Raw genomic sequence first — 27,621 nt, 5'->3', positions numbered from 1 at the left:
AGCAGAGCCAAAATCTGAATTCAGATCCTCTGACTCCAAATACAGGGTTCCTTCTAGACCATACTTCCTCCCAATCAAAAGCATCCTTTGTCAAGAAAGGGGTACACAAGGATAAGATGAGGGAACTCAGTATCGTACTTAATATAGCAGGTAGGTGGCAATGTGGATAAAGCAGTGGGCCTAGAGTCAGGAAGACCTCAGTTCAAATCCTGGCATACTTACTAGCTCTGTGACCCTGCTCAGATCACTAAACCTTTGTTTACCTCAGTTTCCTCATCTGTAAAATGGGATAATAATAATAGACCTACCTCCAAGGGTTGTTGTGAAGGTCAAATGAGAGAAAATTTATAAAGCACTTTGCAAACCTCACAATGCTATATCTTATTGTTCAATCACGTCTGACTCTTTGTGACCCCATTTAGGGTTTTCTTGGCAAAGATACTGGAGTGGTTTGCCATTTCCTTCTCCAGCTCATTTTACAGGTGAGGAAACTAAGGTGAAATGACTTACCCAGGATCATACAGCTATTAAGTGTCTGAGTTCACATTTGAACTCAGGAACATGAGCCTTTTTGCCTTCAGGTCTGGCACACTGTGCACTATGGTGCCACCTAGCTGCCCCATATAAATATCCTATATAAATGCTAACTATTATTAAAAAGTATTCTGGACTGGAGGTCAAGAGGCGGGATTCCAGTCCTGCTCAGATATTAAGCAATTGAGTGACCTTGAGTAGGTCCCTCCCTTTGTTTGGGTCTCAACCCTCGAAGGAGCACAGGGCTGACTTTTTTTGGGGGGGAGGGGAGTGGAAGGAGGGGGAGGGAAAGGGAATGGTATTGCTATCTTCCCCACCACACCGCTGCCCCTACTCAACTGAATTTACCCAAGGTGCTCTAATTACACCACTGCTCCGTCCCCTTGATGTTTCCCAGGGGGAGTAATTTGTAGCAGACTATGATGAAAAAGCTGTGAACCCTCAGAGGAGCAATAGCCACAGTCCAGAAGGAAATTGTGCAGGTAGGAAGAAGGAAAGAACTCTTTGGGTGAGGAAGGCTTGGGAATGTGCAGAGCCAGGGAACCTCCAGCAAGAACCACCCTATCTCACTGGTCTCATAATAAGAGGGCAAGCCAGAGCTAAGCTTTCCACGCACACCCCAATGCCAAGCTCCCAAAATCCCATACCTGTCCATAATAGAGTCCAAAATGTCCTCTGCCTCACATCTAGACCATGCGCCAAAGCAGGAAAAGTTTCCTACTCTTTAATAGGGGATGGGAATGGGTGGGGAGACCTGATAGGGATGCTGTCTAAGGTCCTTCCCAGGGAGGAACACCATTTTTTCCTAGTAAGTGCAATTCTGATACAACTACCACAAGAGGGCAGTAGCTCCCAGCTTTTGATAGCCATCGTCAACTGCTGTGGGGGAGCAAGAGATACTGCTTCTTCTGAAGATCATGAGCTATTGTTTCCTTTAAGCCCTGCTGACAATTTTTAAACCAGCCTAAAGTTAGATCTTCCATTTTCTTTGTTGCAGTTGGCTTTCTTCTCCCTTCCACTCCCACTGAGCTATAGTTCTTTGAGAAGCAACAGGAAATAATAGGAAGAAATGGTGCCTGCCATGCTTGACAGCCCTGCAGAAGGGACCATTGGATCATAGCTAGAAGGGCTCCTCAATAGACAGTTGAGGAAATGAGGCTCCTTTCCCTACACTCTAGCTGTGTGACCTTACAGATCAACTTCTCCAAACTTCAGTTTCTTCATCTATAAAATGGAACAGCAGCCTGGAGATATAGGTGGAAAGTTCGCCTGGAATTTAGGAAGACCTGGGCCCAAATCACTTAACCTCTCAGGACCACAGGCAGCTCTACTGAGACTATAAATTACCAGGCAGGTGAAGCCCTGCTTTGGTAGATGGAATTTCCAGTCCCAAAAAACCAACAGCCTGCATTTGAATGTTGCCTCTACTACTTACTACCTATATGGCCTTAGGTGAGTCACTTTCCTTCTCTGGGCCTCAGTTTCCTCATCTGTAAAAGAGTTGGACAAGAGCAAGAATTCTTAACCTTTTCTGCATCACAGACTCCTTGGGCAGTCTGGTGAAATATATGGACCCCTTCTCAGGAGAATGTGTTTAAAATAAAATACATTGGATTACAAAGGAAACCTATTATATTGAAATACAGTTATACAAATAAAGAAGTAAACAACCCCCCCCCACCACCACCACCACACACACACAAGTTTACAGACTTCAGGTTAAGAATCCCTGGATTTGAGGATCTGAAAAGCCTTCAGGCCAACCCCAGATCTAGGTTACTATTTCATTTGAATGCAACTATGAGGTCAAGTTCAAATCACATTATGTCATTTTTATCAAGATGAAATCAAGTTAATAAAAATAATAGCTATCATTTGTACAGTATTTTAAGGTTTTGCTGAGCAGTTTACAAATATCTCATTTTAATAATGACAATAGTAACTAGCATTTACTAGTTTATAAAAATTTTTTTGTTTTATAAATGTTATCTCATTTCATCCTCACAGCAACTCTGGAAAATAGATGCTATTATCTTCTAGTGCTTATTAGCACAGTACTTGGCACTTGCATAATAAATGTTTTTGAGTGATCTTTCCATTTCACAATCAAGGAAACTGAAGCAAAATGACTTGGCCAGGGTTACACAGTTATTAACTGTCTGATGGACTAAATTTGAACTCATGTCTTTCTGACTTCAGGCTGAGGACTCTATTTACTATACCACCTCATTGTTTTTATTTTATCTTTGCACTTATCCTCATTCAACCCTGGGAGGTAGGTGCCATTATTATTCCCATTTTACAGATGAAGAAGGTAGGCAGAGGTTAAGTATCTTGCCCAGGGCCACACAGCTGATTCTGGACTTCAATTCAGATCTTCCTGAGTCCAGGTACCAATACTCTATCCACTGCATCACTTACCTGCCTGTAAGTTATAAATTATAATCAACAAGTCCAGCCTTGATAGGATTTTTGAGAAAAGACAGAGGGTTATATGACAAGTGACAGGGGGATAGATTCCCACCCTATTTGCCTTGATTCTGGGAGTGGGGAAAACCAGGAGTAGATGGTATTCTTTGTATATCAGGCTCAGGACACATTTTTACCTCCTGGCCACCTTCCTGAGTCAGGGCCCAGTGTGGAATGGAAAGCAATCATGCTGGTTACTTATGTATGTCAGCATCCTAGGCATGGTTCTGGGTATCCATTCATTGCCTACCTTGGGCACAGGGCAAAGGAACTTTCCCTCTCCAAGTGGCACTGAAAATAGCCATCACAGCCCACAGAGCAGTGGAACTGTGGGATTGTGGCCATGATATGGCAGAATCGTAGAGGAATTAATCCAGTAGTCAAGAGGAGAACCAATTTCTAAGCCTTTTTCTACAAGGCAGATCTTTTTGTGGCCACCATGTGGTAGAATCTTTCCTCTGGAACTTTCAGACAACACCTAGTCCTTCCCTGACTTCAAACAGGACCACGCCTAAACCAGAGGGACACCCAGTAGCGCCCAGACTTCCTGTTCAAAACACCAACTGGCTTCCCTATAAGAGACCTGCTCTCTAAAGCTTCTTAAGAAAGAGAATGAAGGGGCAGCTAGGTGGTGCAGTGGATAGAGCACCAGCCATGAAGTCAGAAGGACCTGAGTTGAAATCCAACCTCAGACCAAACACTTGTCACTTACTAGCTGTGTGACCCCGGGCAAGTCACTTAACCCCAATTGCCTAAAAACAAAAACAAAAAAAAAGAGAGAATGAAATGGAGAGAGAGCAGCTTGTTCAAACTAAGATTTTGAACCTCCTTCCCCCCCCAAAAAAAAAGGCCTGGGGGGAAAGCAATATTGAAAAAAAGGAAAAAGATGGAATCAGGGAAAAGATAGTTTTTCTGGCTTCATGTCCTCTAAGTGGCAGATTGCTTTTATTATCCATATGCACCCAAGGATCAGAGATTTAGAGGTAGAAAAGACTTTTGAAGTCATGGAGTCCAACCCATTTTACAGAGGAGAAAACTGAGCCCCAGAAAAGGAGATGCAGTTTGCCCAAAGTCAGCCAGGTAATAAATGATAGAGCAGAGATTCAAACTCAGATCTTCAGCCTCCCACACCAGTACCTCTTCCATTTCAGCATGTTAGTTATAAAACTTTGTCATGCTGTGCCATACAACTTTGTTGTTGGTCAGTCATTTCTGACTCTTCATGACCCTATTTGGAGTTTTCTTTGCAAAGATACTGGAGTGGTTTGTCTTTGCCTTCTACAATTCATTTTACAGATGAGGAAACTGAGGCAAACAGAGTTAAGTGACTTGCTCAGCTAATAAGTGTTTAAGGCTGTATTTGAACTCAGGTCCTCTGACTCCAGGCCTGGTACTCTATCCACTGTACTACCTAGCTGCCCTACAACTTTGGTCTCATATAACTCTAATCTCTTGGCTAGATATATCCCCCCACTGGTATTATCAGCATCAAACTCAATATGTCTGAAAAGGAACTCTTTATGTTCACTCTCTTTGCTCCTAAATTCACTCCTTCTCTAAATTTCCCTATTTCTGTTGAGGGCACCACCATCCTTCCATTGACCCAGGTTCCTAACTATCCAGTCATATTCTTCCTTCTCCATTACTCCCACCGCCCTATATAGCTAGTATTTATAAAACTGCTTAAGGTTTACAAAGCACTTGACAAATATTTTCTCATTTGATCCTCGTGACAACCCTGGAAGGTAAGTGCTATTGTTATCCCCATTTTTTTACGAATGAGGAAACTGAGGCAGGCAGCAGTTAAGTAACTTGCCCAGGGCTATTCATCTAGTGTCTGAGGCAGGATTTGAATTCAGGTCTTCCTGACACCAGACCCAGTGCTCTATCCACCACACCACCTAGCTGGCTCATAATAAATATTCAATCAATTGCCAAATCATGTGGATTATATCTCTCACATCCATCCCCTTCTCTCCACTTACAGTCTTTTATCATCTTTTGACTATACTAACACAATAGTTTCTTTCTTTCTCTTTTTTTTTTAACAATAGGTTCTTAATTGGGCTCCCTGCTTCCAGTCACTCCCTTCTCTAATGCATCTTCCACACAGCTGCCAAAATAATATTAAAATGCACATTTAACTGCATCACTCCCATACTCAGAAACCCTCAATGGCTCCCTCTTGCCCCTAGCATAAAGTACAAACTGCTCAGCCTGGCATTGAAAGCTTTCCGCAATGTGGCTCCCACATACCTTTCCAGACATTTCATATTATTCCCCTTCCTGTACTCTACATTCCAGCCAACCTGGCCTACCCCAGCTTTAGCATTCCACCTCTGGCCTGAAAGGCACTTCCTTCTCAGTTCCAACTCTTGGACTCCCTAGCCTCCTTCAGGGCTCAGCACAAGGGCCACGTCCCATAAGAGGCCTTTCCTGATAGCCGGGGTAATTAAAGATTCTCTCACTGCTCAAATTTCTTTATATTTACTCATCTGTGCACCTATCATTCCTATCCATGTACATGTCATTTCTTCCTCCCCCAAGAATGTAAGCTACTTGAGAGCAGAAAAGTTCATTTTTCTTTCTTGATGTCAGCAGCACCTAGCCCAGTGCTTGCCTTCTACATAACAAGAGCTTAATAATTGCTTATTGAACTGAGTTGACTTTCTGCAACAACTACAGATGTAGGTGGTGAGGAAAATTATTTTTTTCTTATTATATTAATAGCCAATCTCAACCCACTTCCCCTCATTCAAAGCCCAGTCTCTCAAGGACATTTCTGATGTTGCACAAAGAATTCACCCTACTCAAGACCATCTAATCTCGGTGAATTCTAGACCATTGTGTTCTACTCTAGTAGGACTGGGGTAGAGAATAGATCCTTTGTATGGATTGCCCTAGGCAGGTGTGGTCAGGGGAGAGATGAGTCTCTTTGTCCAGGAATGATCAGTCACACATCCTCAGCCTCTCATTAGCATAAGCCCACCTTTCATTATAATATTCATCCTCTCATTAATGGTCAACCAATCAGAGTTGATTTTCACCCATCAGGCACAACCCCTTTTCCAAAAGTATTTAACCATTCAAAGTGGCCTCCAAGGGTCATCTTTGGTTGCCAAGAGAAACCACTGGCCTCAATTTATTGATTATTTGCTAGCCATAATTAATAAATTCATCATTAATTACCCAGAAACTCTGTCTCTCTGGAATTTTCATTTGTTTCAAGGGGATGGGAAGAAGTGAAAGGGAGAAATGTTGCTTCTATTCTTCTCATCTGTCTTTCTTTGATGCTGTAGGCTGGCTTGGTTTAAGTCGATAGCACTCATCTATTTACAGAACCCCTATAAATCTTTGTTTCACTTCCCAAAGAGCCTTAATCTGATAACACATTTCTCTGTGAAGGGGACAAATGGAAGCATTGTAGGATTTAGGGGGCTGTCCTAAATCCCTGGCATGGATAAAGGTCTCCACCCTTTCCAAAGTTTTGTAGCCAGGGAACAGTTGCTTTTCATCCCTGGCTATAGCTTGGGAGGGAAGTGGGGAAAACAGGAGCTGGGGATGTTGGTGGTAACATTAGAGGTAGCTTTCTTGAGCAAGTGGGGAGTAACCATGGCTGCCCTCCCAAATTCAAATTATCCCTTTGGCTAAATCCTTTGGCAAAGGGTTAGGTTTGGGGGGAAATTGCCTTTGAGTCTTGGACATTTAGTAATCTAGGTACCTGGGAATCCCCAGGGTGACCATAGATGGTCTGAGGAAGAGGAGGCTAGGAGGCTCCAATACCCACCATGGGCATGACTCTCCAAGGTATTATAAATCACCTGGTGGGTCCCCTTCAACCAGCCCACCCAATCTTAACCTCCATCCTTATTAACAATAATAAAAAAATCATATTTCTATCTGCCTAAATGTTTACAAAGCTCTTTCCTCCAAACAAGTAAGGTTAATGGTACAGGTAATATTTTCCCCATTGTGGGGTTGAGTTTTAGTTTCATCCATGCATCATTAAAATATAAGTTACTTGAGAGCAGAGACTACTTTTACTATTTAAAACTTTTTTTTCTTTATCTTATTTCTGAAGGCAATCAGGGTGAAGTGACTTGCCCAGGGTCACACAGCTAGTAAGTATCTGAGGCTGGATTTGAACTCAGGTCCTCTTGACTTCAGCGCCAGTGTTGTATCCACTGAACCACCTATCTTCCCCCTACCATTCTTTCTAATCCAATGCTTTTATATAATAGATGCTTAATAACTACTTGTTCATTGATCAATGGATTTAGGGAACTCCCAGGGAGGAAACTCCCTTCACTTACGCAACTTACAGTCTTATTGAATGACCTGGGGTATTGAGAGGTTTAAATGACTTGCCAGAGACATTATATCCAGAATGGGTCTGAGGCAAGACTTGAACCCAGACCTTCCTGATTGTGAGGCCAACATTCTCTCCACTATGCCATGACTGACTCTCATTCTCACCGTTTTACAGAGGAGGAAGCCAAGACTCAGAGAAACTCATTGACCCGGCCATGGCTAAATAACCAGTAAGTGTCAGAGCTGGGATTTGAACTCAGATCTTTGACTCCAAAACTAGCATTATGCTTACTGCACCATGTGGTAACACCCCACCCCCAACTAACTGCTGCTAATAAGAAATCTGGACTCTGAGAAAAGAGGTGCTTTATCCAAAGAAGATGGCGGATGGTGTCTGCCATCTGCTCCTACTCTTAGGTCTTGAACAAAGTAATCGCTTAATGTTTGTGGAAGTACAAATGAATGAATGGATTGTAGCTGAAGGGACCACCCTACTTGGCGCCTTTATCATGGCATCACGGGTCATAGATTTAGAGCTGGTAGGGACCTTAGAGGTCAGTCAATTGAATCATCTCATTTTATAGCTGAGGACACCAGAGCCCAGAGAAGGTTCATCACACAGCTTGGTCCTAGTGAACGTCTGCCTGGGTCCTGATCCACCTAATGACAAGAGTTTCTCTCAGCTCTTTCTACCCAACCCAAAGAGCTGCTTCTAATGTCTGTAATGGGAAGGCCCCAAGCTACCCCAAATCCCCAAACAGAATGCATTTGTAAGGTAACAGTGATCTCCTTCTCTGAGGCAACTTTTACTTATGTTAGCTGGGTTCTTCTGGGTTACTGTTTTGCTATATACTTTTTTTTTTTTTTTGCAAGGCAAACAGGGTTAAGTGACTTGCCCAGAGTCACATAGCTAGTAAGTGTCAGGGACCAGATTTGAACCCAAGTCCTCCTGACTCTGGGGCTGGGGTTCTATCCAGTGTGCCACCTAGCTGCCCCTGCTATATACTTTCAAACTTCTGAAGATTTGCTTAACTGGGACTTTTTCTTATGATAATAACATTATTATTATAAATAGATAGCATTTATGTAGTGCTTTAAGGTTTGAAAAGAGCTTTACAAATAATATCTCTTTGGAGCCTCACAACAACTCTAGGAGGTAGGCGTTATTATTATCCCCATTTTACAGATGAGGAAACTGAGGCAGACTGAAGCTCAGTGACTTGCCCAGGGTTACACAGCCAGTAGTATCCAAGACTATATTTGAACTGAGGCCCTCCTGATTTTGGGGCAGCTAGGATAGAGCACTGGGCTTAGAATCAGAAAAGCTCATCTTCATGAGTTCAAATCTAGCCTCAGACACTTACTAGTTATGTGATCCTGGGCAAGTCCCTTAACCCTGTTTGCCTCAGTTTCCTCATTTGTAATATAAGCTGGAGAAGGAAATGGCAAACCACTCCAGTGTCTTTGCCAAGAAAACCCTAAATGGGCTCACAGAGAGCCAGACACAACTGAAACAACCAAACAACACCCTGCTCACTCTAGGTCTAAGCTACTGCCTTGTATTAAAAATAAATAAATAATCTGAAGCAATTTCACACACACAAAAAGAAAAGCAGAATGACACAGTGGGTTCTGGTCTACAAGTCTGAGCCTCAGTTTCTTCATCTGTAAAGTGGGGAGGTTAGACACCATGGCTTCCAATGGTCACTTCCAGCTCTTGTTCTAATCTATGAGCTTATGCCTTACCCTGTAACTGAATAGGAACTCTCTTCACAACACCTCTAAGGAATGCCCAAGCCAGTTGCCTGTTGAAGACCTCCGGTAATGAGAAGCTCACTACCCCTTCAAGAACCTTTTCCTGCTCTTATATGGCCCCAATTTTTCTATGACCCCAATTGAAGCCTCTCACTGCTTCTACTCTTGGTGTCTAAGAAATAAGCAGAAAAAGTCTAATTTATATCCCACACAACAGCCTTGCCAAACACTGGAAGACAGCAGCCATGACCCACCCATAAATCTTCTTTTCTCCTTAATAACCACCTGGTTCCTTCAATTGTTTGTCTATGTTCTTCCTAGTTCAGGTCCTCATGCCTCTCTTACACAGCCATAATCCCTCCCTCTCAGTGGTCTCCCTGCTTCCAGTCTTTCCAATCCACCCTCCACATAGATATCAAATCTATCTTCCTGAGGAACAGGTCTGACCATGTTACTCCCCTATTCAAAAAAAAAATTGGGTTCCCTATTGCCTTGGGAATAAAATACAAATTCCATAGCCTGGTACTTAGAGGCTTCTGTATTCTGGCTCTGACCTACCTCCCCAGCCATATTTCTCATTGCTCCTTCCCACAATTCCACATTCCAGCCCAAATGGGCTACACTCTGTTCTCCAAAGTTCCATCCCCTACCTCTATATGTTGCATTAGATGATGTCTTATGGCTGGAATGCACTTCCTCTTCATTTCTGCTGCTCAGAATCCTTATTTTCCTTCCAAACTAAACTTATGTCACCACTTCCATGAAATCTTCCCTAATTTCCCTCTCCCCCAATTATTATTGTTCTCTGTCTCCTCAGTTTTCCTTATACTATATGTCTGTGTTTGTACATTTTATTCCCTCTAGCTTGAGTAGAATGTAAGCTCCATGAGGACAGTGATTGTTTTATATTTTGTCTTTGTATTCCCAGCACCTAGCATAGTGATTGGTATATAGTGAATATTTATTGAATGGAAATGAATACGGTATGAATTCCCGTCCCCTCACCACATACTCTATCTCTTGCCTCCAGGAATTTTTTCTGGCTGTCCTTCATGCCTGGACCATTCACCCTTTTCCACTCTGACCACTGACCTCCCTGGCTTCCTTTAAGTCCCAATAAAAATCCCACCTTCTACAGGAAGCCTTTCCCAACCCCTCTTAATTCTAGTGCCTTCCTGCTGTTAATTATTTCCTATTTATCCTACATATAGCTTGTTTTGTATCTATTTGTTTGTCTCTTGTCTCCCCCATTAGATTATAAGCTCTTGGAGGGCAGGGACTGTTTTTTGCCTCTTTTTGTATTGCTTTTTTGTATAGTGCTTAGCACAGTGCCTGGCTTATATTAGGTGCTTAATAAACGTTATTTGATTGATTGATTTATCCAGATCAACCTTCTTTGGACAAACTCCAACATGCCAATGTACTTCTTAAAATGTGGTACCTTGAGCTGAACATGATTCTCCAGGGGATAGTACAGCTTAGTGGAGGGAGCACTGGTCATGGAATCTTAAGACTGGAATTGAATCCCAGCTCTGTTTCTATAAGTGCAATTTTGGACACATCATTTGACCTTTGTCTCTATCCCAACCCCCACGATTATATCTGGATACTTTGATGATCAAAACCCTCTCTCATCCTAATTTTTTATTTCTTCTTATCTAACGACTGTTTCCCTTCTGCCTGCGAACATGACCACATCTTCTAAAAACCTTGATGCGATACTATCATCCTCTCAAACTATCATCTGATATGTCTCCTTTTCCGCTGTTTTTGTTCAGTTGTTTCAGTCATGTCTGACTGTTTGCTGTTTTTTTTTTAGAATGCATTAGAAGATTTTATTCTCTGTGATATAAACACCAATGTGAATCTTTTTACTTTTTACTTTTTACTGTTACACTTACAAATCCTTCAGTAGTTTTTTTTTTAAGTCATAAATGAAACCAGGAATTGTATGTGTGTCCATTCGTCATCTCTGAATACCACATGAGTTAATATTACCTAGGAATTAGAACTTGCCTAGGTATTGAAATTTACCTAGGTCAGTTCTTCATTCTTTAAAAATATACTGTGACTTTTATAATTTAAGACAATTTGAGAAAAGCAAATGCTTGTTTCCTCATTAGAAAACAAGAATACTTTCTTGTCATCTTCTGGTATCAAAAATTATTTCAGTTTGATTTACCTTTATCTAAGGGTAAAATTAATTCCCCCTACACCTAGATGATTTTTTTTTTGTATTCAGTAGTTCCAAAAGAAAATTCTCTGTAGTTGCAGGCTATAAAATAAACCCACATAAATCATCAGCATTTCTATATATTACCAACAAAGCCCAACAGCAAGAGATAGAAAGAGAAATTCCATTTAAAGTTACTGTAGACATTATAAAATATTTAGGAGTCTACCTCCCGAAACAAACCCAGGAACTATATGAACACGATTACAAAACATTTTTCGCACAAATAAAGTTAAATCTAAATAACTGGAAAAACATCAGTTGCTCATGGGTAGGCCGAGCTAATATAATAAAAATGACAATTCTACCTAAGCTAATTTACTTATTCAGTGCCATACCAATCAAACTACCAAAAAATTATTTTATAGAGTTAGAAAAAAATAATAACAAGATTCATTTGGAATAACAAAAGGTCCAGAATATCAAGGGAACTAATGAAAAGAAATGCAGGGAAAGGTGGCCTAGACATTCCAGATCTTAAATTGTATTATAAAGCAGCAATCATCAAAACTACTTGGTACTGGCTAAGAAATAGAGAGGTGGATCAGTGGAATAGGTTAAGTATGCAAGACACAGTAGTCAATGACTACAGTAATCTATTATTTGATAAATCCAAAGACACCAGCTTCTGGAATAAGAACTCACTATTTGATAAAAAACTGCTGGGAAAACTAGAAAAGAGTATGGCAGAAACTAGGCATAGACCAAAATCTCATACTGCATACCAAAATAAAGTCAAAAAGAAAATTCTGTCTAATTTAGACTGAGTCTATGCGAGCAGAGTATCCATAACTAGATACTAATATAAAATATGTCTGCATACTGGCTGAAGTCCACATGTTAACAAAAAGAGATTAATATAAAATGTATGCCAACATCATTCTTAGAAATTTTGCCACAGTCTTGTGTAGTGAGAGAAGTGATTGGTTCCTTGAATATTTATCATATTCACTATGAACATGCAAACATCAATAGATGTCTTCATGGTGTTTTCCAATTTTGGCTTTTAGCTTCCTAAAATATAAAAGATCTTCCCATCCAGTTTCAAGCATTTTTTCTTCCCTTGATTTAATTTCATTTGCATAATGAATTTATTGTCTTTGGCAAGGTGCACATTTACCTGCTTCATATCCGATTCTTTGTGACCCCATTCGGGATTTTCTCGGCAAAGATACTGGAAGGGTTTGCCATTTCCTTCTCCAGCTCATTTTACAGATGAGGAAACTGAGGCAAACAGGGTTAAGTGACTTGCCCAGGGTCACACAACCGGTAAATGTCTGGGGCTCTATTTGAACTCAGGAAGATGAGTCTTCCTGACTCCAGGCCCGACACTGTCCACTGCACCACCTAGCTGCCCATGTCTCCTTCAAGTCATAATTAAACTCTTAGAAAAAGTCATCTACACTCCTTGCCCCCTACTTTTGGACCTCCCATTAATTTCTTAACCCTTTGGAATCTGGCTTTGGACTTGAACTCACTCAACTGAAACTGCCCTGTCCAGGTTATCAATGATCTCTTAATTACCAGATTTGAGGTCCTTTTCTCAGCCCTCATCCTTCTTGAACTGTCCATGGTACCTGACACTGTTGATGACCACCTCCTCCCGCCTAGACTCTGTCCTGCTTGGGTTTTCATGGCACTGCCCTTTCTCCTTGTTCTCCTCCCACCCGCTGACTTCTCCTTCTCAGTCTCATTTGTTAAATCACCATGCCCTTGGTGGGCAAACTCCAAGACTTTGTCCTGGGACCTCTTCTCTCCGTATATGCTCTGTCTTGGTGATCACAACTGTTGTCATCTTTATCATATTACCTCTCCTGGGCTCTAATCCCACATCACCAACTGCCTATGGGACATTTCCAACTGGATGCCTCATAGTCATCTCAAACTCTACTTGTCCTTAACAGAACTCATTATCCTCCCTATCCTCTTCCTATAATAATAATAATAATAGCCAGCATTAATGTCACTCTTTAAGGTTCGAGAGGCATGTTACAAACATCTCACTGGAGAGTCACAATAACCCTGAGAGGGAGGTGCTATAATTATCCCCATTTTACAGATGAGGAAACTAAGGCAGAGAGAGATTAAGTGATTTGCCTATGGTCCCCCAGCCAAAAAGTGTCTAAGGCAGGATTCAAACTCAAGTCTTCCTTGACTCAAAGTCCAATGCTCTATCCACTGTGCCACTAAGATGATTCCCTTTTCTACCCTTCCTATTTGTGTTGAGAATACGTACTGCCCTTCTTCCAACAATCACGTTCATCACATTGGAGTCATCCTTGCGTCATCACTCACGTATCTCCCCACCACGTCCAACCGTGAAATCTTATTGATTCTACCTCCCCCAAGATCTCTCAGATCTACCTCACTTCTCTTCACTCATGCAGTCATCACCCTTCTTCAGGCCCTTAGGATGTTTTGTTTAGACAACTGCAGTAGCTCCTAACCTGACTCCCTACTGATGGGGTCTCCCCCTCCAACCCATCCTCCACACAGCTGCCAAATGAGACTTCTCTAGCACATTTGTGACCATGCCACTCTCTTATTCAAGAAGCTTCAGCGGTTTCCCCACTACCTCTAAGAACAAATATAAACTCCTCCATTTGGCTTTTAAAGCCTTTTGCAAGCTGGTTCCAGGCTACATTTCCAGATTAATTACACTCTACATTCTAATCATAGCAGCCTTCTCACTGTTCCATCTTCCACATTCATGCCTTCACACAAGCACCAGGTACCTAGTACACACTCCATCCTCAGACCTTCCTCCTAAAATCCCTACTTGCCTTCAAAGCTCAAAGCAAGGGCTTCTTCCTACAGGAAGCTGATTCTGACCTCTTCCAGGCGCTAGCAACCCTACAGAAATTGTATCCTCCCCAGAAAAATTTTCTATCTTCTTTGTATGTATAAGGGGCTGAATGAGTCAATCAATCCAATCACCCTCCATAAAGCAAATGACAAGGTGACTCACCCTGTTACTTTTGTCAGGTAAGAACAATCCATCAGACTAAGTGAACTAGGTGTGAGCAAAGCCTAGATATCATAATTGAATCAATCAAACATAGGCTTTAGACTAAGTGCACAAAATCCTTCACCAATTTAGAAGTCCTTAAAAGTCATCAGCTGTCCTAGTGGGGCCATTGCTAGCATATACTCTAAAGAGGTAAAAGGAAGGACTCAACATACATATATATTCATAAGAGCACTTTTTTGTTGTAGCAAAGAACTAACAAATCTTTATGCGGCAGCTAGGTGGCACAGTAGGTAAGCTCCGGCCTTGGAGTCAGGAGGACCTGAGTTCAAATGCAGCCTCAGACACATGACACTTACTAGCTGTGTGTCCTTGGGCAAGTCGCTTAACCCCAATAGTTTCACCAAAAAGGCAAAAAAAAAAAAAAAACCCAAAAAACTAGAAACAAAGTAGGTGTCCATTAATTGGCTGACAAATTATGGCTTATGAATGTAATAGAAAATTTTTTGCACTATCAGGAAGAAATGGATAGTTTCAGAGGAAAGGCTTCTATGAACTGATGCAAAGTGAAGTAAACAGAACTAGGAAAATGATTTATGCAATGACAAAAAAATTACAAAGAAAAACAATTGGGAAAGGCTTTAGAACTCTGATCAATACAATGACCAGCCATACCTCCAGAGGATGCACATTGAAGTATGGTACCCAACTCCTGACAGAAGAGTGATAGGCATGAGAGGCAGAAAGGGAAATACATTTTTGGATATAGTGAAGTGGGAATCTATTTTGTTTGAATATGAATATTGTTATGAAGGGTTTCTTTAAAAAATTATTGTTCAGTGACCCTGGGCAAGTCACTTAACCCCCACTGCCTCAAAAAAAAAATATTGTTCAATTGGAGGAATGATAGGGAAAGTATATAAGTTGCTTGTTAATTTAAAAAAATAATAAAACTAAATTTAATGATAGAAAACATGCCTCAGAGAGATTAAATGATTTGCTATAGGACAGACAAACTGGGATTCAAACCAAGGTCTCTCAACCTCAAATTCAATGCTCTTCTCCCCCAGAGGTGGGGAGCCTGTGGCCTCGAGGCCACAAGTGGCCTTTTAGGTCCTTGGGTGAAGCCTGGACTGAGTCCAAGTTCTACGAAACAACTTCTTTTATCAAAGGGATTTGTTCTGTGAAGTTTGGATTCAGTCCAAGGGCACCACTTGAGGACCTAGAGAGCCACATATGGCCTCGAGGCTGCAGGTTCCCCACCCCTGCTTGCCTTTGAAAGTGTTGTTTGATTAGTCATATCACTATTTGGGGAATTTTAAGTTTTTCCCAATTTTTCAATGTTCTAAATAATGTTGCTGTAAATGGGACTAACTGGTACAATTAGTTGGTTTTTTGTTTGTTTGTTTGTTTGTTTTGCCTCCCACCTATTGCCATGTTTATTTCTCTGGATTTGGACTCTCCCTCTTTCTTCTGCCTTTGGGGGTTTGTGCCCACCAGGTTCTGGTCTCTTCACCTGGCCTCTGACCCGGTGATTATCCAGCCCCTTGCCCTCCCTCAATGCCAAGCTTGACTCCAGCTTGCTTTCCTGGCTCTGACCCCAGATTCTTCCACTACTCCAGGCCTGGTATCCGCTTCTCTGATACCTCTCCCGGAATCCACAATCCGGGTCTGCCCATGTGCTGCAGTGACATTGACTCTCTTGGGACCTGATTTCTTACTCTGGCAGATGTGCGCACATTGCTTCGGGTGCTGTCCACAGATGGAGTAGCAGCTGATGCATTCTTTCACAAGGTGGTCATAGTAGCTGCCTTGTTTCTTGCTGCACCTCAGAGACTCTGGGAAATAGAGATTGGCACATAGTAAATGCTTCAGTTCTTCAAGAACTAAACAGGGGGCAGCTAGGTGGCGCAGGGGATATAGCTCCAGCCTTGGAGTCAGGAGGGCCTGAGTTCAAATCTGTCCTCAGACATATGATATTTACCAGTTGTGTGACCCTGGGCAAGTCACTTAACCCCAATTGCCTCACCAAAACAAAACAAAACAAAAACATCAAGCAAGCAAAAAAACTAAATAGTAAGGCTCATCCCATCCTGTGATGCAGACCAAAACTCCTTCATGTCTTAGTAGATTGTTTCATGAGACTCTAAACCCAGTTCTAGATTTTAGGAGCCTGTGACCTTCTTACCCCTCAAATAAGTCATTTAACATTCTAGTCCTCAGTTTCCTTATCTGTAAAATGAGGGTGTAAGATTAGATGACCTTGGGGCAGCTAGGTGGTGCGGTGGATAGAGCACCGGCCCTGGATTCAGGAGGACCTGAGTTCAAATACGGCCTTAGACACATAATACTCACTAGCTGTGTGACTCTGGGCAAGTCACTTAACCCCAATTGCCCTCACCAAAAAAAAAAAAAAAAAAAGATTAGATGACCTCTATAGCCCTGCCAGTTCTAAATCTATAATACTATGAAGTTTAAAAAGTGAGTTCTTCTTGCATTTAAACTTTTCTTTTTTCTTTCTTTTCCCTTCCTTTCCTTTCTTTCTTTCCTTCTTTTCTTTTCTTTTTTTCAGTTTGTACAAAAATATGATTCACACACAATGTGCCTAGAGTTCCTGATCTGGAGTCAAAAGATCTGGATTCAAATCCTGGTTTTCAGTCCTACCCACTGCTTGTATGATCTTGAAGGCACCACGTGGTGCCTCCTCAATTACTCTCTTCTGTAAAACAGAAGGTTTGGACTGAAGGATGTTTAAGGTACTTTTCAGCTCTATCCCATGACCCTTGAGTGTAAAATGAGGTGCAACTCTCCATAAGGCAAATACGTCTGCGTTAGGAGCAGCTTCCTCTATGTTCCAGGACATCTGAGGGAGCTCAGGTTTTCCTATACTTTCACCCAGAAGATGATCTTTTTAGATACAGTACGAGGGAGGGAGAGAGGGAATAAGCATCTTTATGTAGCTTACTATATGCCAGGCACTGTGCTAAGCACTTTACAAATATGATCTCATTTTTATCCTCACAACAACCCAGAGACATAAGTGCTATTATTGTCCCCATTTTACAGTTGACAAAACTGATGCAAATGAAGATTAAGTGACTTGTCCAGGGTCACACAGCTAGGGAACGTCTGAGACCAGATTTGAAGGTCTTCCTCACTCTAGGCCCAATGCTCTACCTATTATTCCACCTACCAGGAGATTTTTATCCTATGGATAAATTATTACAATGAACTTTGACCCTGGAGTGTGTTTTGATCTAAATTTTTTATTTTTAATTAATGGAATAAAACAAGCATTTTCATAACATAGTACAATAAAAAAGATGATTGCACATGAAACTACAAATCTTCTATGCACAGCTTGCTATTCTTTTCAAATATACAACAAAATTATCATGTAAATTGATCCAGTTTCCATAGCTGTACAACCAAAATACACAAAATATTAATGATGACACTTTGAGGTATCTTATCATTCAGGTCAAAAGCCATGACAAACAAACTCTAATAGGCCCTGACTTTATTGCATTGATTCCTGGCTGAACATGTGACCCTTGGTGGGAGCTTGACCGTCTTCTTGTTACAAAGAATTTTTCATTGTAATATCTGTGTCAAGTGAGCTGATCTGCAATGCCTTTACTTCCAAAAACTCTCCTCGTTTGTTGTCTCATTTAATTTTCACAATCACCCGGTGGAGTAAGTAGGGAAACCTGGTGGAATAAGTAGGGAAACTGAGGCACAGAGATGCAGTGACCAGCCCAAGGGCATATAAGTGAGCAGTGGGATCATGATAAGAATCCAAAGCTCTTTACTCACCTCCTCCTTTGCCTCCAACCCCAGACTGAATTATTCTTTTTTTTTTTTTTTTTTTAGGGAGGCAATTGGGGTTAAGTGACTTGCCCAGGGTCACACAGCTAGGAAGTATTATGTATCTGAGGCTGGATTTGAACTCAGATCCTCCTCACTCCAAGGTCGGTGCTCTATCCACTGTACCACCTAGCTGTCCCCTAGACTGAATTATTCTAAATGATGCCACAGCCTTTGCTAGCTCTCCCAAGGGGCTGATATGTACAATTGTCTTTTGTCTTTATTATTTCAGTAATATAACATTTTGAAACAGAAGAAAGTGTACTAAGTCACTTCCCTCTTTCTGGGCCTCTCTTCGTTTATCCAAAAAGCACTGATTTATGTGCCAAGCACTGTGCTGGGCTCTGGGGATACAGAGGCAAAAACGAAGCAGAGCCTGCCCTCCAGGAGTTTGCTTTCTATTAGGCAGAGGGGAGGAGAGACAACATGCACACATCTAAGGAAGTAAAAAAAAACAACAACTATACAAACTAATTTCCAGGAATATTAAACTGGCTACTGGAGAAAAGAGGGGGATCAGGAAAGGCCAAGCTGAAGGCCAAGGAGGAGACGACACCACTCTGAAGGAAGTGAGGGATTTCGTAAAGGCAAGGGGTTGGCCAAGAGGTCTCCTTTGTCTAAAGTTCCTCCTAGCTCTCTGACTGAGGGTAAGAAGATGCTGCGGGGGGGGGGGGGGGGGGGGAACGGGACACTGGATCTGGAGCCAGGAAGTGCCGATTTCAAATCCTGCCTCAAATATTTGCTAACTGTGTGACCCTGGGCATGTCACTTTACCTCTCTCAGTCTCAGTTTCCTCATCTGTAAAATGGGGATAATAATTGCACCTACTTCATAGAGTTATTGTGAAAACCAAAGATAGCTATATATCTTAAACCTGAAAGCATTATATAAATACTAGTTAATATTATTATTGCTGTTGTTGTTTACCTTTGTGCCTAGCATAGTGCTTTATATACAGTAGGCCCTTAATTAATGTTTATTGAAAGCTGAACATTGAAAGATGTCTCTTTCTTATTTGGGGGAATGGATATTAATCAACAAGCATTTATTGAGTTCCTGCTATAAAAAAATATGCTAGACACTGAATAATCATTGGCTACATATTCTTTTTTGTTTGTTTGTTTTGTTTTGTTTTGTTTTGGCTACATATTCTTGAAAATTGCTTTTAGGTCTGAGTCCAATGTCCCCCCACTCCACCCCAGTCTGTGGCTGGCACATAGTAGGTGAAATGTTTTCTGATTGATTGGTTTGGTTTTTAAACCTTTGATCAGATCCCCCAGGACCAGGGCATGTCAGAGCTGTAGGGACTCTTAGGGATCATCTCATCTAACCATTCCATTTCACAAACAAGGAAACTGAGGCCTGGAGAGGTTAAGGGAATTGGCCAAGGTCACATAGCTAGCTAACTGTAGGGAAGAGGCTAGTACTCCTGGCTCCCAGTCAAGGTAAGTTTGGTGTGTCCAAGCAGAGGCTGCCCAAGTCTAGAGAGGGTTCCGTTAGGACTTGATTCAGTCCTCCACTCCCACAGGGCCAGCACACCAAATTGCAAATCCCAGCACTGCCACTTACAAACTGTGTAGCCTTGAGTAAGTCACTCATACTCTCTGAGCCTCAGTTTCCTCATCTGGAAAATGGACTAGGTGGCCTCCAAAGTCCCTCCCAGCTCAAAATCTACACTCCTATGATCCCTTCTCCAGGACTTACTGCAGAACATGTCACAGTTCTTGTGGTTGGGTCTGTGGCATAGACGTTCGCAGGGGACACAGCTGTGTACTAGCAGGTCCCAATACTCTTCCTTCAGGCAGCGTTTCATGGTGCTTCACCATAGGTAAGGCTTGATGCTGGCTGCAAAACAGAAGAGGGATGAGGAGGGCCTCGCTGGGCCACAGGCTGATGGTTTGGTTCACTTTTCCCCTAAGAGAGCCTTCCAGGGACTCCCCTGCTGAAAGCCTGGCGTCAGGGGCTTGGCACTCGAAGCTCTTGAAATGAGCGTTATCCAATCCAATAAGCATTTATTTATCAAGCATTTGTGCAATGCACTGTGTGAGGGTAGATACACAAAAATAAAACCAAAAAAAAAGTTCCTGCCTTCAGGAAGCCTACGTTCTACTGCAGGAATAGAAAATATAAACATACATACAAACAATCTAGTTTTGGGAGGGAAAGAAGACAAATAGCAAGTAGAATCAGGAAGGGATCCCTGAAGGAGGTGGCGTATTCATTATAAGTATTTATTAAGAACCTACTCTGTCCTAGGTATTGTGTTAGGAGCTATGTGTGGGGGGAGTAAAAAATGAAATAATTCTTGCCTTCAAGAAGCTTACATTCTACCTAGAAGAAGCAACATGGACATTAAGTTCATATAAAATATATACAAAGTTATTTTAGGGGTAGAGGATAGCACTAAGCATGGGGGCGAGCATTGGAAAAGACCTTCATAAGGCATGGGGCTCGAGGTGAAAGGCAGAGAACACATTCTAGGCACAGGGTACACCCTGTGCAAAGTCATAGGGACAAGAGGTGGAATGTCTTGTATGAAGCCCAGAAGTAGGCAGTTGGGGTGGAGCACTGAATGTGAGAGGGAGTCAGATGACATCAGCCTCGATTTCAAAGGATAGACTGGAGCCAGACTGTTAAGAGCTTCAGATGCCAAACTGAGGAATCTGTGTTTTATCCCAGAGGCAATAGGAACCATGGGAGGGTCTTAAGCAAGGGAGTGACAAAATCAGATTTGTGTTTTAGGAATACCAACTTGGCAGCTGTGTGGAGGATGGATTGGAGAGGGAAGAAACTGAGAGCAACGGGGCTATTGCAATAGTCCGAGCAAGAGGTGATAAAGACTTGAACTAGCATGGTTGTGGTGTGAATATGGCAGCAATATTGTTAATATCAACTGTAACATTCCCTTCTCTGTCAAAAGGCCATTGTTGTTCAGCCTCCTTTCTCGAAGAGGACCAATGATATCAGGAAGGTGATGTCTTGACTTGCAAGTGAATTGAATTTAAGTGAGGCAGAGCTGTGCAAAGTCACCAGCCTCACTCTCTCCTCCAGGGTCATTGGAATCCAGTGGCAAGACGTAAGTCAGAACTTCCGGGGCAATGGCCCCAGAAGCAGTTATTATATTCGAGCCTCACAGTAACTCTGTGAGGGAGGTGCTGTTACAATCTCCATTTGACAATTGAAGAAACTGAGGCAGAGGTTAAATGACTTAGAGTCACACAGCTAGTAAGTGCCTGAGGCCAGACACTTAAACTCCTTGAGTTAATATTTCCTTGAAAAAGCTGAATTAGATGCCTTCTGAGGTCCCTTCCATCTCTAAATCTCTGATCCTAGAAGAAGCAAGTCACTTAATCTCTCAAGGCCTCAGTTTCCTCATCTGTAAAAGGAGAGGGTCAGATAAGGTCTTCTCTGACCTCCTAGTTTTAGATTTGCAATCCTTCAATTTATAAAATACTGGCCCTGGGGACAATGAAGAGATCAAACCACCTCTTGCTGGGACTATTGCAATAGGCCCGTTGGTCTCAGGGAGTTTAAGTGTCTGGCCTCAGAGATACTTTCAAATACATTTTGAAGTTGGTTGAATTGTTGTTTGTCCTTCATTCTAGAAGAGGACCAGGACATCAGGAAGATGATGCCATGACTTGCAAGTGAATTGGATTTAAGTGAGGAGGGCTGTGCAAGGTCACCAGCCTTGTACTTATTTTCAAAATGAAAAAAAGGGAAGGCTAAGAAACAATGAATAGAATACTTTACCTCATAGCAATATAATTCTAGAACTGGGAGGGACCTCAAAGGCCATCTAGCCCAACCCTCTTACTTTGTAGATGAGTTGCCCTAGGAACCATGGGAGGGTCTTAAGCAAGGGAGTGACAAATGGCTCCTCTGGAGCCATGTGGGTCCAGTGACCAGATATAGATCAGGATGACTGAAGATGGCCCTGGAAGCAGTAGGGGGACCTTGGTCTTTTTAAGCTAAGGTCTTTAACAGGTCTCAGCTTGACTGAGGCAACACTCATTCAGTGATTAAGGCTAGGTAAGAAATGAGGCAAAGAATGGCCTTTTTTACCTAATCCAAAAAAAAAAATCAGTCTGGGAGGGGAAGAACCTCAGGTCTAGCACACTTTTAAGGTTGTATAAAGAGAAGCTTTCTCCTCTTGCAGGGGCTGGGGGGAGGGGGAAGGAGGAGTGTACAAAATTCAGAATGTTATAGGCTGAGAGACAAGGTCCCAGGGGAAGCTGGTTTTGTTTGAAAGCCTATCTTTGCTTCAAGTGACAATTCATGGGCGGTGGGGAGAGTGGCATGCTGGGAAATAACTCAAATACTCTAAAGGATCTGTGAGCTTATTTATGTAGGAATTCCCTGTATTGATGAAGACCCCAGCCCATCCATGCCAACTCATCCTATGAGACTCTCATCCATGGTCTCCCTGAGTTCACCATGGTGTGAGTGGGGAGGAGGCCATGCAACATTCTCAGGATTATTTGCTGCATTATTCTTAGGAAATGGATATAATATAAAATATATAACCTATATTTACATGTAAATGTATAATATTTATGTGTATAAGTCAATATAAATACGAAAAATTAAAGGTGCCAATAAAACTGCACTGATATAACCATTAAGAACCTAAAGTTATTTCCTCCTCATAATTAGGCATGAGAGGAAGACTGTGGAAGCATGATGAAACAGTGGAAAAAGTATGGACCCTGGTGTAGTGGATAGAATGCTGGGCTTGGAGTCAGGAACACTCATCTTGGTGAGTTTAATGCCAGCCTCAGACACTTACTAGCTGTGTGACTCTGGGCAAGTCACTAACCCTGTTTGTTTCAGTTTCCTCATCTGTAAAATGAGCTGGAGAAGGAAATGGCAGACCACTCTGGCATCTTTGCCAAGAACACTCTAAATGGGGTCACGAAGAGTTGGTCATGACTGAAAAAATTGAACAACAATGGACCCTGGACCCGAGTTCAAATCCCAACATATGGGCAACTCATCTACAAAGTAAGAGGGTTGGGCTAGATGGCCTTTGAGGTCCCTCCCAGTTCTAGAATTATATTGCTATGAGGTAAAGTATTCTATTCATTGTTTCTTAGCCTTCCCTTTTTTTCATTTTGAAAATAAGTACAAGGACATTAAAAGACTTTTCTACTGGCCAGGAAAATACTTGACCTAACAAGGCGTCGTCGGGTAATAAACAGAGCGTCAGACTCGGAGTCCGGAGAGCTAGATTCGAATCCTGCCTCTGACATTTACTAACTCTACGACTGTGGACGAGCCTTTTTGCCCATCTGTCAAATGGGGATAGTCCTATTCATCCTGCCTGCCTGCCAACATTCTCATGAGGAAAGTGCTAGCACAAATCTTATCTAGGTTACGTAAAGATTTGAACTATTATTATTGTGCAGTTTAAAATAATTATTGGCGGCTTTCTAGCTTATTCCAGAACCACAGCGTCAGGAAGGACTCTGGAGTCTACTAGTCCAAAATCCCTGAAGCCAGCCTCCCCAGCATGGGGTCATCCAGTCTCCCTTTGAAGACTTTCAGTGACAGAGAACTCGCCACCTCCTGAATCATTCCATTCCAATCTGGGAGGCCCTCATCTCTGGGAAGTGGTCCCCTTAGAAAGCAGCCCCTCCTCCATTTCCACTCCTTAGCCTTCCCTCTGGGGCTAAGCATGTCGAATACGTGAGGACAGCTTTCACGTACACAGGTCTCCTCTTTTCTAGCCTACGTAGCCTTCTTTCTTTCTAGAAGATTATTGATCCAGAACTGGATAGAATCTTCCAGGCCTTGTAGTCTGGTTCCACCCCCCATCCCCCATTTTACAGATAAGGGACCACGGCCCAGAGAACTTAAATGATTTGTCAAGGTCACACTGGCAGTGTCTGATCCCAAATCCTCTGTCTCCAAAGGCAGTGGTCTTACCACTGCTTCCTAATCACATGGTCTCTGTGCCTCTCCTGTAGGTCACATTAGCTTATCCCCCATCCGAAACAGCCGCTCCTCAAGGGTATGGATTGTTTCACTCTTTGTAACTGTATCCCCTCAAACCGAGCACATAGCGAGTATTTAACAAATGCTTCTTGCTTGCTTGATTGTCAATACTCTTCCTAAAATGAATCACCCAGAACGATAACAAATTCATTTATCTTGTGCTGCAAAACTGCAAAACGCTTTTCCTTACAACATAGGGAGATAGATAGTGTAGGTAGTTATTATTCCCATTTTGCAGATAAGGAAACAAAGGCTCTGAATTACCAACTAACTTCCCTCAAGTAACACAACTATGATATCTTAGGTAGGGTTCAAATCTAGGCCTCCTTGCTCCCAAACTAGTGCTCTATCCACTAAGCCATATTGCCTCCCACAAACACTGGCTATGATACTCCAGATGTGCCTTGGCCAAAGGTACAGAATGCCTATCATTTCCTTCTATCTAGACACAATATTTCTGTTAAGACAGTCTAAGATGGGAATGACACTTTTGGCCGCCATCTTGTACCATTGACTCATATTGAGCATACAGTTCGCTGTAAGCGAATCTTTTTTATAGGAACTCATATTTAAGCAGCTTGTTTGTTTAAACCCTATTCAGGTATGTGATTGGCTGGAGGTAACAACTAACCAAAGCCTATCTTCATATTCAGCTTATAGAAATCTTGGGGAGGGGCGGCAGCTAGGCGTCGAAGTGGAGAGAGCACCGGCGCTGAAGTCAGGAGGGCCTGAGTTCAAATTAGGCCTCAGACCCAACACTTGACACATACTAGCTGTGTGACCTTGGGCAAGTCACTTAACCCCAATTGCATTACTAAAAAAAAAAAATCTCCAGCTCTCTGAACTTAAAGCACTCAGTGTCTAGACCACTCATTAAAAACATTATCTATCTATCTATCTATCTATCCACATACAAATTCATACACACATACACACAAACACACACACACACACACAGATACATATATATTTGTCAAATACAGGGTTGTAAGCAGAGCAGGGGAACCAAGGCTTATTTCCAGGGAGCCAACAGCTTGTGAAGTGGGTACTTCCTCCCACTAGCAGTCCTTGGGACCAGCAACCCAGGCCTCAAGGTCTTAGCATTACCTCGTACCATCAGCATCCTCCTCTACCTCCTCCTAGGGTCAGAGGACTGTTGGCTATGCTCCTGGGACATGGGCCATAATTTCTGGGACACAAGCTATCTCCCCTTGTGGTACAGCTGCACCTGAGATGCACCATGCATTGTGGCAGTCCCACCAACTGAATTTGCCCTGGGTGCAAGAGTGATCAGTCTGGCTGAATGAAAAACAAAATGGCAAAGCTCTGTTGTGCTAAAAATAACCAATAACCAAAAGCAGAGGCAGAAAAATACAAGGTTGGGAACATTTGAGTCTACCCTATAATCTCAATTATCTAGCTTATCTACCCCCCACATATATTTGTATATCTTTATGTATGCATAGCTATCTAACTATAATGAATATACATATATATGTAATGTATATTTGTGTGTGTATAACATGAGTCATCATAAGTTATTCAGAGCAGACGTATGATTCATGCCCAAGTCTACTTGGATCTGTGCCCAAGTAGGGACAGGATCATTTTAGGCTGTGCCATCATTTATCTTCACTGGCCATCCACCTCCCTCAGTGATCAATATTTGAGCATATTCTATGTGCCTCTTTGTCTTTCAGGTTATGGGCTATAGGAATTCCAGAGGGAAAAAAGGACCCATTCCCTGACCTCATGGGCATAAACTGAGAGACACAGCCTAGTAGATTAGAACAAACTTCTGGCTGAGTATGGAGAGACCCATAGACTTAGCTAAGACTCTGCTGTGAACTTGCTGTAGGATGTAAAGCAAGTCCCTTCCTTTCTCTGGGCCTCAGTTTCCTCCTTTGTGAAATGCAGGCAGTCTAAGTAGGTGACCTCTAAGGCCCCTTCTAGCTCTGTCATTCTAGAATTCTAACCAAAGTGAGCCAGAGGAGATAACGTGGTACTGTCGAAAGAGCTCTGAGGACTTGGGTTCCAGTTCCACCTTTGACACTTGCTACCTACTTGGAGGAGTTCCTTAACCCTCCTTGGGCTCGGTTGTCTCATCCGTAAAATAAAGGGGTAAGACAAGATGGCGTCCCATTCAGTTCTAGGTCTGATGTTCGACATGCTGGCGCCATGCTGACAACCAATATTGCCTAAACTTTCTGCAGATTAAAGAAAAGCTTTTTTTTTTTTTGACATTTCCCATTTCTCGTAAGTTTCTCTTTGCCCTAATGGTTTGTGGCCCACAGGGTCCCTGTCTTTTCCAAAGATTCAGAAAGAAGGTAGACCTAACCTTCAAGGCCAAAACCAAGAAGGCCTCTCTCCTCTCTCCTCTCTCCTTCTTTCATGAGACTGAGGAGGGAAAGGAATGAATTTGGTTGCCCTGTGCTCCCCAGGCTACAGTAACAGACTGTAATAATCCCTTGTGTTTATAGAGCACATCTAGCTTTTGAAAACAATTTTCCCAATCATTATCTAATATGGTGTAATGCAAAAACTTGGATTTTGAGACAGAGGACCTTGGGTTTCATCTCAGCCTCACAGTATTTGCTACCCATGTTACTTTAGGCTAGTCCTTTCACCTCTCTCAGCCTTGATTTCCTCACCTGTAAAATGAGAGAATTGGGCCAGATGGCCTTCTTTCCCGCTCTAAATCTCTGATCCTATCATCTCCTTTATGGGTGCTAAGTTATAATGAGAACTCTCCAGGCTGGCATCTGCCTTGAACTTTGCCAGCTGAGCTCTGTAGGAACTTAGCTATTCCCCACAGAACCTCTGGGCTATCTTCCAGACCTAAAATACTCTCTGAGCCTCACACAGCTCCCAAGACAATCCCATTTCCAACAAGTCATCTCCGCTTCCCTCAGCCCAACTCCCATGCTCACTCTCATGGGGCCACTTCCCTATTCCCTGATTTCCCACACAGAGTCTGGTAAGGTACTCACGTCTCTTCTTCCGCAAAAGGTTGTGCTCTCACCTCTCTCTACTTCTGCTCCCTCACAAGGAACTACAGTCCCAGGCCTTACCCATTACTCAGTAGGTTTATTATTAGCCTTAGATTTGATTAGTGTCTATGCTGTATGTTTCCTGGGTTTTTCCCCCAAACTTTTAATATGTAAATCAGCCATGGGCCCGATCATGCATGCTCCTGTATGCACACGTAATCTCTAGGGCACATTATAGCTGGGAGCTTAGACATGACCAGTGAATCTGATCCAAGTGTATCATCTATTCATGGAATGCGTACTGTACTAGGCACATTGTTCAGGCAGCTAGGTGGTGCAGTGGATAGAGCGCTGGGCCTGAAGTCAGAAAGTCTCATCTTCCTGAGTTCAAATCTGGCCTCATACAGTTACTAGCTGTGTGATCCTAGGCAAGTCACTTAACCCAATTTGCCTCAGTTTCCTCAAATGAGCTGGAGAGGGAAATGGCAAACCACTCC

General features: G+C 42.4%; 1 protein-coding gene across 2 annotated transcripts in view; it reads right to left on the bottom strand.

Moving 5' to 3' along the window:
• TNFRSF13B (TNF receptor superfamily member 13B) overlaps positions 1-27,244 on the bottom strand; it is a 35,639-nt gene extending 8,395 nt beyond the window's left edge. The window contains exons 1-3 of one of the 2 annotated variants that reach the window (XM_027875073.1): positions 27,125-27,244; positions 19,842-19,982; positions 16,010-16,108 (exon numbers count right to left, since the gene is read on the bottom strand). In XM_027875073.1, the coding sequence (XP_027730874.1) occupies positions 16,010-16,108; positions 19,842-19,950 (208 nt within the window). In that variant the 5' untranslated portion in view covers positions 19,951-19,982; positions 27,125-27,244. Of the gene's footprint in view, positions 1-15,991; positions 16,109-19,841; positions 19,983-27,124 lie in introns of both variants that reach the window. The other variant, XM_027875072.1, reaches the window with a different exon arrangement.
• Positions 27,245-27,621: the final 377 nt, after the last annotated feature.

Source organism: Vombatus ursinus, unplaced genomic scaffold, assembly GCF_900497805.2.
Source record: "Vombatus ursinus unplaced genomic scaffold, bare-nosed wombat genome assembly UNPS02014807.1, whole genome shotgun sequence".
Classification (NCBI taxonomy): Eukaryota; Metazoa; Chordata; class Mammalia; order Diprotodontia; family Vombatidae; genus Vombatus; species Vombatus ursinus.
Note: the sequence above shows the minus strand (reverse complement) of the source record. Positions and strands in the feature narration are given on the sequence as shown.